This window comes from Coregonus clupeaformis, chromosome 12, assembly GCF_020615455.1.
Source record: "Coregonus clupeaformis isolate EN_2021a chromosome 12, ASM2061545v1, whole genome shotgun sequence".
Lineage (NCBI taxonomy): Eukaryota > Metazoa > Chordata > Actinopteri > Salmoniformes > Salmonidae > Coregonus > Coregonus clupeaformis.
The window spans coordinates 47,657,593-47,671,761 of NC_059203.1; the positions used below are offsets into that span (position 1 = coordinate 47,657,593).

Consider the following 14,169-nt stretch of genomic DNA (forward strand, 5'->3'; position numbering starts at 1 on the left):
ACATCCCCATAGTGTTCACATTCCTCTCATGTAAATATTGTAGCTACATAAAATATTAAATAAACAATTTATTTGGGAAATATCTGGACTGCTCTTTTTTTCATTACCATGTTGATGATTTTAAGTTATATTGGATTTATTTTTATCTGTTAAAGACATTGAATACATGTTAAGTATATTTACCACATTTAGTATATTTCGTTTTTTTTCTCTAAAGTAAGTTATGTGATTTGGTTTATGTATACATTTCAATGTTGTTTAACACACAGTTACCAAAAACCTGATCTAATTTGCATATTCATACAGAGTTTGCAGCAAACAGAATGTTCGCCACAAGTTTCCCAGAATTGTTTGCCAGAAGTTCACAAGTTGACGCAAATTTGCCGCAACAGTTTGCCACAAAACTAATTTGCATGTGAAAATATGAGCTTAAAAATTGGCCAAAGGTATGCCACAACTGTTTGCCAGAAGCCTGTTTTTTCGGTAAGGGTGAAACGAGAATGGTGTGTAATTGTGACCGGCAATTCATGACGTTCCTGCATGTAGGCATTCCTGCATCTGCAGGAACCCCTCTTTATACTTCTATTGGTACATTTTTAAGCTAGGACTTCAGTACGCAGGCGGGAAGCGGGAGCGGTCCAGTACAGTAGGTGGAGGTAATGCACCATAACATTGGATGCCAACCGCCGGCATTAGTCCCTTTGGTGAGCTCATAATAAGTCCAGTGATGGGCATCCTGTACTGTAAAATGTTCCATCTATGTCACGATCGTTAGACGGAGTAGACCAATGCGCAGCGTTAGTTGCAAACATACTTGAACTTTATTATCTTTAGTGATAATATAAACAACAAAGCAACAAACGAAACATGCAGTCCTACGGTTTACACAACCAACACGGAAACAAACCAAACGGAAACAAGATCCCACAAACACTAAGGGAAAACAGACTGTTTAAATGTGGTTCCCAATCAGAGACAACCAGCCACAGCTGACACTCGTTGCCTCTGATTGAGAACCACACTGGCCAACATAGAAATATAACACATAGACCTACAACACAGAACTAGAACATATAGAATCTACACACCCTGGCTCAACATATAGAGTCCCCAGAGCCAGGGTGTGACAATCTATTAGATGAGGCTTTAAATCAAGATCCAGACTACATATAATTAATCAAGATTCATCATCATATATCCTTGGCACCTACTGTGATAAACCTAAAACTAGTCATGGTACATAGCAGTCACCCATCTGACAGTTTACTAATGATGAAAAAGGGTTAAGGCTAAAATCTTATCTTTTTCAATAAACTCAACCCCAAATCAGTTTTATTAGGGACTGATGTGGATTTAAATGTTTTTTATCACCTAACACTCATTTTCCATCCTCTATTATGCACATAATATCCCTTTATTTAGTAAAACTAGGCTACATCTCTACTACAACCACGTTAACAAACATTGCTGAAATATGTGAAAAGTGATGATGTTGTGAAGAAAAGACTAGTGGAACCTTTTGTTTCCACCCAAACGTTAGGGTGAACACCTCTGCATTAGGGGAAATTTTGAGCTGAAGTATCAGAACAGTGATCAACAACATATGATGTCTTTCACGGAAGCAGCCTCTGTGTCTGAATTGATGGTTTTGATTGAAAACGTGAGTGGAAGTCATATAGACTGAGTGGAAGTATCTCTCTCACGGAAAAAAAGAGGCAACGGTATAGCCTATCCACATGGGGAAGCCCCGATCCAGCGTCAGTGTCTCTAAAGTCTTTCTTGTACATTCTATACATCCTGGTACTGTTCTTGCTGAGTCATAGCGCATGCAAATGTCTTAATTTTTAAGAATGGCACATTGGCATTAGGATCATGTAAAATGTTAAAAGGTTTTATTTGCAAAGACATAAAAGACAACCACATTTAACACAATACACATTGTACAATATTTCACATTATTTTGCCAGACTGGCAATATTATCACATTATCTTTCCTCTAAATCTTAACCAGACACAGGAAGGAAGTAGTAGGCCTACTTCTCAGAAGTTTGTCAGTAGCCCATTTGTGAAAATAACATCATGCAGATCTCCCAGAGCAGCAAAGAACAACCATTTTGTTGATAAGGAGGCATGCTTTTCCATAATAAGAGATTACATGGGAATCAAATATTGACCGCATTTTAAAATGTTCAAACAGGTGTTTGAAGTTGTTTCTGGTTTAAAATACATTTATTCTGAGTATCATTGAGAATAACTACAGCATTTTGACAGACAGACAGACAGGTATTTTCTTCATGGCTCCCCCAAGCTTGGTGGTTTTACCAGGGAAGAGAGACTGCTGTCCCCACTTTCTTCAACTGGCCTCCGGCACATTGAGTCCTGAGCTGGGGTAGAATAATAGAGTCAGTATGCCCAAACCAAACAACACACAAAATATACACAGATGACATTCCAAACTACAACACACATAATAGCTAAAGAAACAAACATAACACTTCTCATAATAATTTCACTAACATTTGCACATACCTGTTCTGACAACCGGGTTCTTGTAGTTGTTGATGCAAGGAATGATGACCAGGTTGTAGGTCACAGCGGTAAGTAGAAAAGTAAGCAGCAGGACAATTCCAATGAGTGTCATAACTGAAAGTTAGAAATAAGTAATTAGTCATACAATGCCATACCACTATCCACTGTAACACAATGTTATACATGGATCTATAATGTCATGCCCTAGAGTCAAGAACAGCATGCAACCTTGGCTGTAGTCTGCCGTTGAGGACTTGTGACCAGTGAGGGCTGGTGTTACAGTGGGGACATTGGGATGAGGAGATGACCCTTGGCTCTGGTTCTGGATCAATGACTTAGATAAGGTCTGGATAGAGCCAGAGGGGGAAGTGGGCTGCATGGATGGGAGGGTCTTCCCCTCTGGCTCGGACTCTTCATTACAGATCACATCTGACATCGTAGTGCCCGGAATCTTCACTCCACTCCTACATCTAAGACACAGGCAGATACATAGCTGAGTCAAACTGCAGTTAAAATGATTCCAAATCAATTGCAGAGGATGACAGAAAGTCCAACGTTATATTGTAAATGCAAGTAGACTGCTTGATACTTTTTTGCAAATAGCAAAAATCGGACAAATGCTAGTTAGTTGTTCTACATACTCTCGCCATTTCGCACATGTAGAGTCCATGCCGGTAGTAAAGAATCCATGCTCACATTCACGGCATACTGGTATTATTCCTGAATCAAGAAATGAGGCAGCATGCCAGTTATTTACAGATTTACTAATCAATCCACTAAAAAGCATCAGTATTATGTGATTCCGCTTTACCTGATGTATCCAGCCCAGAACCCGTGGCACACTTGCATCGCGAAGAGTCTTTGACCCTGTTAGTGAATCCTCTACGACACTGACATATAACATCAGAAGTCTTTGAGCACTTTGATATTACCTCACTCCCAGTGTCTGCATAGAAACAATCATATTGTCTGTGGGTTACGCTGGCATGTTTCATGGCTATTTAGATTCAACTCAAGATTTGGTGTGGGATCATTATACATTTAAAAAATATCCTCTTCTGTCATGATTTACACATCAACAGGTTATTGTTTACATAATGTATTCATATTGATTATAACTTCTTATTGCATAATTATAACTTACCCTCAACGCAGGAGTGGCAGGGTTGACATTGCTGAGATTCATTTGGTACTGCCTGGAAGGACTCGTCAGGGCACGGTTCACACAGTTCCTTGTTATGTCTAGACCTACTTATCCTCTCACCTTGATAATATCAATCACATTATTGTCATTGTACTGTAATTCTTCTTAATATCGGCCAGAGTCATTATTTTATTCTAAGTATCAACAAATTAGGAGTAACCTTAATAGTATCAATGGTAAATAAAAAAATATTCAAGATAAGTCTACATCTACATTCATCGGCATTACTTAGTAGAGTATAATTCCCAGCAAAACATAGAGAGAAGCTACACAATAGCCCTTAATATTCAATAACTCATACTTTACCTTTTTTGCATTGGTAAGCAGCCGCCACAGGATTTAAAAATCCATTACAAGTAAAAATACATAAATAGATGAGCACCCAGAATTTAGACAGGATCATCATATCACTCTCCCTATAGAAAGGGTATCTCCTGTCTGTCAACCTGTAGAGGGAGGGTGTGAAACTAAATGAAAACGACTCACTTATATCTACAGTTTATATTGATATTTGATGTGGTGTAGTTCAGCTGTACCATGTCTGCGTTAACATTCTGTGATGAATCATGATTTCCTGTCCCTCTGAAGTTATCCACGCCCCAAGACTGGTAAATCAATTATATTTTTCTAATTCTTTCAACTGAAAATCCTCTGTCATTCAAGATTCATTATATTTCCTTCAGCCGATAAATTGATCACTTCCAGTCATTTAAAACTGTTGTTTTCCTCTATGTTTGTGAGAGGTAGGTAGGACATGCCATGTATACTACATCTCAGCATAACCCACCTTCTCCTAGGCTTTATTATGTAAAGAATTTAAGATTCAAGATAAGTTGAGGTGTAGAAATATAATGTATTGTTGTGTTTTATTGACAGCAAAATATCTAAATATTTCAGACAAGAAAGTATTTTATTGTTCTTGCATGATATGTCATCTCATCCCACTATGTTAGTTTCTCATTAGGTCCACTTAAAGTGATCTCATTTCTTGTTATGGGATGACTCATTGTTGTCCATTGTTCTATATTATACAGTACCAGTCAAAAGTTTGGACACACCTACTCATTCCAGGGTTTTTCTTTATTTTTACTATTTTCTACATTGTAGAATAATAGTGAAGACATCAAAACGATGAAATAACACATATGGACTCATGTAGTAACCCCAAAAGTGTTAAACAAATCAAAATGATGAGTTTTGCACACTCTTGGCATTCTCTCAACCAGCTTCATGAGGTAGTCACCTGGAATTCATTTCAATTAACAGGTGTGCCTTGTTAAAAGTTAATTTGTGGAATTTCTTTCCTTCTTAATGTGTTTGAGCCCATCAGTTGTGTTGTGACAACGTAGGGTTGGTATACAGAAGATAGCCCTATTTGGTAAAAGACCAAGTCCATATTATGGCAAGAACAGCTCAAATAAGCAAAGAGAAACGACAGTCCCATCATTATTTTAAGACATGAAGGTCAGTCAATCCGGAAAAGTTCAAGAACTTTGTACGTTTCTTCAAGTGCAGTCGCAAAAACCATCAAGTGCTATGATGAAATGCTACAGGAATGGAAGACCCAGAGTTACCTCTGCTGCATAGGATAAGTTCATTAGAGTTACCAGCCGTAGAAATTGCAGCTCAAATAAATGCTTCACAGTTTTCAAGTAACAGACACATCTCTAATGGCGCCGGAGGAGATGGCTGCCGTTTTACAGGCTCCTAACCAATTGTGCTATTTTGTGTGTTTATTCGCGTTATTTGTAACTTATTTTGTACATAATGTTTCTGCCATCGTCTCTTATGACCGAAAAGAGCTTCTGGATATCAGGACAGCGATTACTCACCTCATACTGGACAAAGATTTTTTCTTCAACTAGTCGGACGCAAAGGATTTACGTTAGACACCCGACAAGGCCCAAATCCTCGTCATTCGCAGGAGAAAGAGACAGAGATATCGGGGACGTAGGTCGGGTTGCCTTGTAAGGATCTGACGGCGAGTGTGTAATCTGCCTCTTCCATCAGTCCTATTAGCCAACGTACAATCATTGGATAACAAAATGACGAGCTACGATCACGAACATCCTACCAACGGGACATTAAAAACTGTAATATCTTATGTTTTACCGAGTTCTGGCTTTACAACGACATGGATAACATACAGCTGGTGGGGTTTACTCTGCATCGGCAAGATAGAACAACGGCCTCCGGTAAGACAAGGGGTGGCGGTCTGTGTATATTTGTAAACAACAGCTGGTGCACGAAATCCAATAAGGAAGTCTCGAGGTTCTGCTCGCCTGAGGTAGAGTATCTTATGATAAGCTGTAGACCACACTATCTACCAAGAGAGTTTTCATCTATGTTTTTTGTAGCTGTCCATTTACCACCACAAACCGATGCTGGCACTAAGACCGCACTCAATGAACTGTATACGGCCATAAGCAAACAGGAAAACGCTCATCCAGAGACGACGCTCCTAGTGGACGGGGACTTTAGTGCAGGGAAACTTAAATCCGTTTTACCTCATTTCTACCAGCATGTTAAATGTGCAACCAGAGGAAAAAAAACTCTAGACCACCTTTACTCCACAAACAGAGACACGTACAAAGCTCTCCCACACTCTCCATTTGGCAAATCTGACCATAATTCTATCCTCCTGATTCCTGCTTACAAGCAAAAACTAAAGCATGAAGCACCAGTGGTCAGATGACGCATATGCTAAGCTACAGGACTGTTTTGCTAGCACAGACTGGAACATGTTCCGGGATTCTTCCGATGGCATTGAGGAGTACACCACATCAGTCACTGGCTTCATCAATAAGTGTATCGGTGACGTCGTCCCCACAGTGACCATACGTACATGCACCAACCAGAAGCCATGGATTACAGGCAACATCCGCACTGAGCTAAAGGGTAGAGCTGCCACTTTTAAGGAGCTGGAATCTAACCCGGACGCTTATAAGAAATCCCGCTATGCCCTCCGATGATCCATCAAACAGGCAAAGCATCAATACAGGACTAAGATTGAATCGTACTACACCGGCTCCGACGTTCGTCGGATGTGGCAGGGCTTGCAAACTATTACAGACTACAAAGGGAAGCACAGACGCGAGCTGCCCAGTGACACGAGCTTACCAGACGAGCTAAATCACTTCTATGCTCGCTTCTAGGCAAGCAACACTGAAGCATACATGAGAGTATCAGCTGTTCCGGACGACTGTGTGTTCACGCTCCCCGTAGCCAATGTGAGTAAGACCTTTAAACAGGCCAACATTCACAAGGCCGCAGGTTGGATTGCCTGGACGTGTACTCCAAACATGCGCTGACCAACTGGCAAGTGTCTTCACTGACATTTTCAACATGAGTCTGTAATACCAACATGTTTCAAGCAGACCACCATAGTCCCTGTTCCCAATAACACTAAGGTAACCTACCTAAATGAGTACAGACCCGTAGCACTCACGTCTGTAGCCATGAAGTGCTTTGAAAGGCTGGTCATGGCTCACATGAACACCATTATCCCAGAAACCCTAGACCCACTCCAATTTGCATACCGCCCCAACAGATCCACAGATGATGCAATCTCTATTGCACTACACACTGCCCTTTCCCACCTGGACAGAAGAACACCTTTTGACAATGCTATTCATTGGCTACAGCTCAGCGTTCAACACCATAGTGCCCTCAAAGCTCATCACTAAGCTAAGGACCCTGGGACTAAACACCTCCCTCTGCAACTGGATCCTGGACTTACTGACGGGCCGCCCCCAGGTGGTAAGGGTATGTAACAACAAATCTGCCACGCTGATCCTCAACACGGGGGCCCCTCAGGGGTGCGTGTTCAGTCCTCTCCTGTACTCCCTTTTTACACATGACTGCATGGCCAGGCACGACTCCAACACCATCATTAAGTTTGCTGACGACAAATCAGTGGTAGGCCTGATCACCGACAACGATGAGACAGCCTATAGGGAGGAGGTCAGAGACCTGGCCATGTGGTGCCAGGATAACAACCTCTCCCTCAATGTGATCAAGACAAAGGAGATGATTGTGGACTACAGGAAAATAAGGACCGAGAACTCCCCCATTCTCATCGACAGGGCTGTAGTGGAGCAGGTTGAGAGTTCCTTGGTGTCCACATCACCAACAAATTATCATGGTCCAAACACACCAAGACAGTCATGAAGAGGACCCGACAAAGCCTATTCCCCCTCAGAAGACTGAAAATATTTGGTATGGGTCCTCTGATCCACAAAAAGTTATACAGCTGCACCATCGAGAGCATCCTGACTGGTTGCATCACTGCCTGGTGTGGCAACTACTCAGCCTCCGACCGCAAGGCACTACAGAGGGTAGTGAGTACGGCCCAGTACATCACTGGGGCCAAGCTTCCTGCCATCCAGGACCTCTATACCAGGCGGTGTCAGAGGAAGGCCCTAAAAATGTTCAGACTCCAGCCACCCTAGTCATAGACTGTTCTCTCTTGCCAAGTCTAGGTCCAAAAGGCTTCTTAACAGCTTCTACCCCCAAGCCATAAGACTCCTGAACAGCTAATCAAATGGCTACCCGGACTATTTGCATTCCCACCCCCACCCCCTCTTTTACGCTGCTGCTACTCTCTTTTAACGATCTAGGCATAGTCACTTTATCTATACCTACACGTACATATTACCTCAATTACCTCGACTAACCGGTGCCCCCGCACATTGACTCTGTACCGGTACCCCCTGTATATAGCCTCACTACTGTTTTTTTAACTGTTATTTTACTGCTTTTATTTTTTACTTATCAATTGTGTACTTAACACTTATTTTTCTTAAAATGGCATTGTTGGTTAAGGGCTTGTAAGCATTTCACTGTAAGGTCTACACCTGTTGTATTCGGCGCATATGACAAATACAATTTCATTTGATTTGAACATCAACTGTTCAGAGAAGACTGCGGGAATCAGGCCTTCATGGTCGATTTGCTTCAAATAAATCCCTACTAAAGGACACCAATAATAAGAAGAGACTTGCTTGGGCAAAGAAACATGAGCAATGGACAATAGACCAGTGGAAATCTGTCCTTTGGTCTGATGAGTCCAAATTTGAGATTTTTAGTTCCAACCGCCGTGTCTTTGTGAGACACAGAGTAGGTGAACGGATGATCTCCGCATGTGTGGTTACCACTGTGAAGCATGGAGGAGGAGGTGTGATGGTGTGGGGGTGCTTTGCTGGTGACACTGTCTGTGATTTATTTAGAATTCAAGGCACACTTAACCAGCATGGCTACCACAGCATTCTGCAGCGATACGCCATCCCATCTGGTTTGCGCTTAGTGGGACTATCATTTGTTTTTCAACAGGACATTGACCCAACACACCTCCAGGCTGTGTAAGGGCTATTTGACCAAGAAGGACCTGTCATCTTTCCACTCCCTCCTCTCTACATTCTCTTCCTCCGTTTCTGCTGCTAAAGCCACTTTCTACCACTCTACATTTCAAGCCTCTGCCTCTAACCCTAGGAAGCTCTTTGCCACTTTCTCCTCCCTGCTGAATCCGCCTCCTCCTCCCCCTCCCTCCTCCCTCTCTGTGGATGACTTCGTCAACCATTTTGAAAAGAAGGTTGACGACATCCGATCCTCATTTGTTAAGTCAAATGACACCTCTGGTCCTGCTCTCACTGCCCTACCCTATGCTTTGACTTCTTTCTCCCCTCTCTCTCCAGATGAAATCTTGTGACTTGTGATGGCCGGCCGCCCAACAACCTGCCCGCTTGACCCTATCCCCTCCTCTCTTCTCCAGACCACCTTCCGGAGACACTTGAAACCCTACCTCTTTAAGGAATACCTGGGATAGTATAAAAGGTATCCTTCTACCCACCCCACCCTACACCCCACCCCTACAAAAAATTAATAAATAATAATAATAATAATAATAATAATAATAATAATAATACACATTTTATTAAAAAAATATATATATATATATATAACAAATGAAAATTTTAAATATACTCTAAAAATTTACTAATTAGATAAGAGCGTCTGCTAAATGACGTAAATGTAAAAGGAGAGTGATTGAGTGCTGCATCAGATGACCTGGCCTCCACAATCACCCGACCTCAACCCAATTGAGATGGTTTAGGATGAGTGAAGGAAAAGCAGCCAACAAGTGCTCAGCATATGTAGGAACTCCTTCAAGACTGTTGGAAAAGCATTCCAGGTGAAGCTGGTTGAGAGAATGCCAAGAGTGTGCAAAGCTGTCATTAAGGCAAAGGGTGGCTACTTTGAAGAATCTAAAATATAAAATATATTTTCATTTGTTGAACACTTTTTTGGATACTACATGATTCCATATCTGTTATTTCATAGTTTCGATGTCTTCGCTATTATTCTACAATGTCGAAAATAGTTTTTAAAAATAAGAAAAACCCTTGAATGAGTAGGTGTGTCCAAACTTTTGACTGGTACTGTACATGCTATAGTTGACATTTTGGCAAGAAAAACAACCAGAAACATTGAATCTTCAAAAATATATTGTACATAATTTCCTTCCCTACCCTCTGCAAAACACTCCATGATGATTCCACTGCATGCAGGCATTGACCAAGATTACTATCTGCATGGTTTTCATGTACTAAGTGTACAAAACAATATGAACATGCTCTTTCCATAACATAGACTGACCAGGTGAATCCAGTTGAAAGCCATGATCCCTTATTGAGGTCACCTGTTAAATCCACTTCAATCAGTGTAGATGAAGGGGAGGAGACAGGTTAAAGAAGGGTTTTTGAGCCTTGAGACAATTGAGACATGTTTTGTGTGTGTACCATTCAGAGGGTGAATGGGCAAGACAAAGTAATGATGTGCCTTTGAACGGGGCATGGTAGTAGCTGCCAGGCTCACCGGTTTGAATGTGTCAAGAACTGCAACGCTGCTGAGTTTTTCACGCTCAACAGTTTCCTGTGTGCATCAAGAATGGTCCACCACCCAAAGGACATCCAGCCAACTTGACACAACCGTGAGAAGCATTGGAGTCAACGTGGGCCAGCATCCCTGTGGAACGCTTTCGACACCTTGTAGTCCATGCCCTGGCGAATTGAGGCTGTTCTAAGGGCAAAAGGGGGTGCAACTCAATATTAGGAAGGTGCTTCTAATGTTTTGTACACTCAGTGTATGTATTCTACCACATCTAACAGACTCATGGAGAGACACGGAAGTACTGTGGTATCATCCACTGTGTTAAAGTTATGGGTTGATCAAAACAATAAAAGCTCTGCATAATAAAACAATGCATAAATAATGCTACTGATAATATGCTATCTGGCATGACTAGAAGGAAGAGACATTCATATTCATTTCAACATTGTTGCATAGTGATATAATTAAGCAATAAGGCCAAAGGGGGTGTGGTATATGGCCAATATACCACGGCTAAGGGCTGTTCTTAAGCACGACGCATCACTGAGTGCCTGGATACAGCCCTTAGCCGTGGACTATTGGCCATATACCACAAACTCTAGAGGTGCCTTATTGCTATTATAAACTGGTTACCAATGTAATTAGAGCAGTAAAAATAAATGCTTTGTCATACCCGTGGTATACAGTTTGATATACCACAGCTGTCAGCAAATCAGTATTCAGGGCTCGAACCACCCAGTTGAATGTTCTTTATGATGAGGTTCTCAAGTTAAAATGTATATGTACAGTATTTGCAGAAGAGGGCTAGGGTTAGGGTTATGTCAAGATTAGGGTTAGGGTTATGGCTAGGGTTAAACCAGGGTGTGGACATGGACCTAGGGTTAGGGTTATGTTTGTGGCTTGGGTTAGGGTTACTGCTTTGAGTACAATGTATTACCATTTTAGGGTTAGGGTTAGTATTTTTAGCCTACTTTCTATCTTACTCCTCTTTGGACCAGTAAGGTGCTGAAGCTAAGCTCCGCCTGGCTCTCTCTTTGACCCAAGGTGGTTATTATTCTGTTAGATGAGCTCATGGTGAACGGGTAGGATATGGCCCTGTACATTTGATCATTTGATCACCATGTAACACCAAGCTGCCCCTATTTATGTTTTTCCCTAATTGTTGTATTCAGAACATTAAGGCGGAGAAAATGAGGAGATGGCTTCTGGGGAAATACATGTCAGGGACTGTGGGCCTATTCATGGAAACTGTGCTGTTTAACCATATGTTTTTCCAGTAAGTTCAGGGAGTGCCAGTATTTTGATTGCTTTTACAGACGGAAATAACCGCATTTCTTGCTAATCTGCAAGATAGGCCTACAACCACGCATCTTCCTGAGGAAGTACACTCAAAATGTTGTGTTTTCTCTATCAGCCATTATAAAAAATTCTGATGTTATTCTATGATTAGCAACAGATAAAGCATATACAATCAATCAACCATCCATACAGGAACATCTCAAATAAAACATGCCACCAAATTATAGAGAATTGTATTTTGTAGTTCATCATCTAAATAGCTCATCTTAAAACATTAAAACAATTATAATAACAAATGAACAAAAAGTAGAAACAGAGGTGTATATCCTTGTGATTAAAGGCAACAATCTGGGATATTTACTGCTGCAGTGCAATAGTCTTTTAAATTGAGAAATACCCATTGATTCTTGATGAATACTTATAAATTAAAATTAAATAAATACAAATCAATAGTTATAAAATCTAAATTAGTAATGTAAATGCATTATTACACAGGCAGACCAATTCTGATCTTTTGCCACTAATTGGTCTTCAGACAAATCAAATCAGCTCTCCTGGCCCTCCTGTAGCTCAGTTGGTAGAGCATGGCGCTTGCAACGCAAGGGTTGTGGGTTCGTTTCCCAAGGGGGGCCAGTATGAAAAATGTATGCACTCACTAATTGTAAGTCGCTCTGGATAAGAGCGTCTGCTAAAATGTCAATTGGATCACTAAACATTTTTTGGCCAATAATAGGGCACCCTTGGCGAAATTGCCAACAACTGGATGTATCCGGTTTTCAGGGATACAGCCAATTCAACCTAGCTTACTTTTCCGCTGAAAACCGGATGTGAGAACTTCACTCAGGTGTTTTCTTTACACCTGCTACGTTAGGTTAACAATAGGACAAAAGAGCAGAATTTAGCTGCCTGTGTAAACACAGCCTTATGCTTATCATAAAGTAAAAGGTAAGGTTGTAGGTAGTTTCTGTTTCTGTTGTCATTTGAGTGAACAAAGTATAGCTTCAAAATATGTTTACAACTGTCAATTACATCAATGCGTCAATCTCATTTAATATATTTATTTGTAAGCACAAGAGGTAGTAGGCGTTATGTATACTGAACAAAATTATAAACGTAACTTGTAAAGTGTTGGTCCAATATTTAATGTGCTGAAATAAAAGATCACATACATTTTCCATATGCACAAAAATCTTCTTTCTCTAAAATGTTGTGCATAAATTGGTTTACATCCCTGTTAGTGAGCATTTCTCCTTTGCCAAGATAATTAATCCACCTGACAGGTGTGGCATATCAAGAAACTGATTAAACAGCATGATAATTACACAGGTGCACCTTGTGCTGGGGACAATAATAGGCCACTCTAAAATGTGCAGTTTTGTCACACGACACCATGCCACAGATGTAATTGGCATGCTGACTGGAGGAATGTCCACCAGAGTTGTTGCCAGAGAATTTAATGTTAATTTCTCTACCATAAGCCGCCTCCAACGTCGTTTTAGAGAATTTGGCAGTACGTCCAACCAGCCTCACAACCGCAGACCAAGTGTATCCGTCGCCAGCCCAGGACCTCCACATCCGGCTTCTTCACCTGAGACCAGCCATCTTGACAGTTGATGAAACTGTGGGTTTGCACAACCGAAGAATTTCTGCACAAACTGTCAGAAACCGTCTCAAGGAAGCTCATCTGCATGCTCGTCGTCCTCACCAGGGTCTTGACCTGATTGCAGTTCAGCGTCATAACCGACTTCAGTGGGCAAATTATCACCTTCGATGGCCACATCCCGGTTTCAACTGTATCAGACAGCGTGTATGGTGTCGTGTGGCAGAGCGGTTTGCTGATGGTTGGAGTGGGGTTATGGTATGGGTAGGCATAAGTTACAGACAACGAACACAATTGCATTTTATCGATGGCAATTTGAACGCACAGAGATACCGTGACGCGATCCTGAGGCCCATTGTCGTGCCATTCATCCGCCACCATCACCTAATATTTCAACATGATAATGCACAACCCCATGTTGCAAGGATTTGTACACAATTCCTGAAAACTGAAAATGTCCCAGTTCTTCCATGGCCTGCATACTCACCAGACATGTCACCCATTGAGCATTTTTGGGATGCTCTGGATCGACGTGTACCACAGCGTGTACCAGTTCCCGCCAATATCCAGCAACTTCGCACAGCCATTGAAGAGGAGTGGGACAACATTCCACAGGCCAGAATCAACAGCTTGATTAACTCTATGCGAA

At 41.4% G+C, this 14,169-nt stretch overlaps 1 protein-coding gene across 1 annotated transcript; it reads right to left on the reverse strand.

The window, feature by feature from the left end:
- Positions 1-1,877: 1,877 nt before the first annotated feature.
- LOC121578725 (tumor necrosis factor receptor superfamily member 4) lies at positions 1,878-4,251 on the reverse strand. The gene is made up of 7 exons (XM_041893111.2): positions 4,040-4,251; positions 3,674-3,793; positions 3,341-3,475; positions 3,171-3,249; positions 2,758-2,999; positions 2,530-2,643; positions 1,878-2,384 (listed from the first exon to the last, which is right to left on the reverse strand). Exons 1-7 carry the CDS (start codon positions 4,137-4,139, stop codon positions 2,293-2,295), a joined length of 882 nt encoding a protein of 293 aa, XP_041749045.1. The 5' UTR covers positions 4,140-4,251; the 3' UTR covers positions 1,878-2,292.
- Between the last annotated feature and the right edge of the window lie 9,918 nt (positions 4,252-14,169).

Coding starts and splice junctions, on each gene's coding strand:
- LOC121578725 (XM_041893111.2), bottom strand. CDS start 4,139: ATGATGATCCTGTCTAAATTCTGGGTGCTCATCTATTTATGTATTTTT. Junction 3,476..3,673: donor CTGCCACTCCTGCGTTGAGG/GTAAGTTATAAT, acceptor GTTTCTATGCAG/ACACTGGGAGTGAGGTAATA. Junction 2,644..2,757: donor AACGGCAGACTACAGCCAAG/GTTGCATGCTGT, acceptor TCTAACTTTCAG/TTATGACACTCATTGGAATT.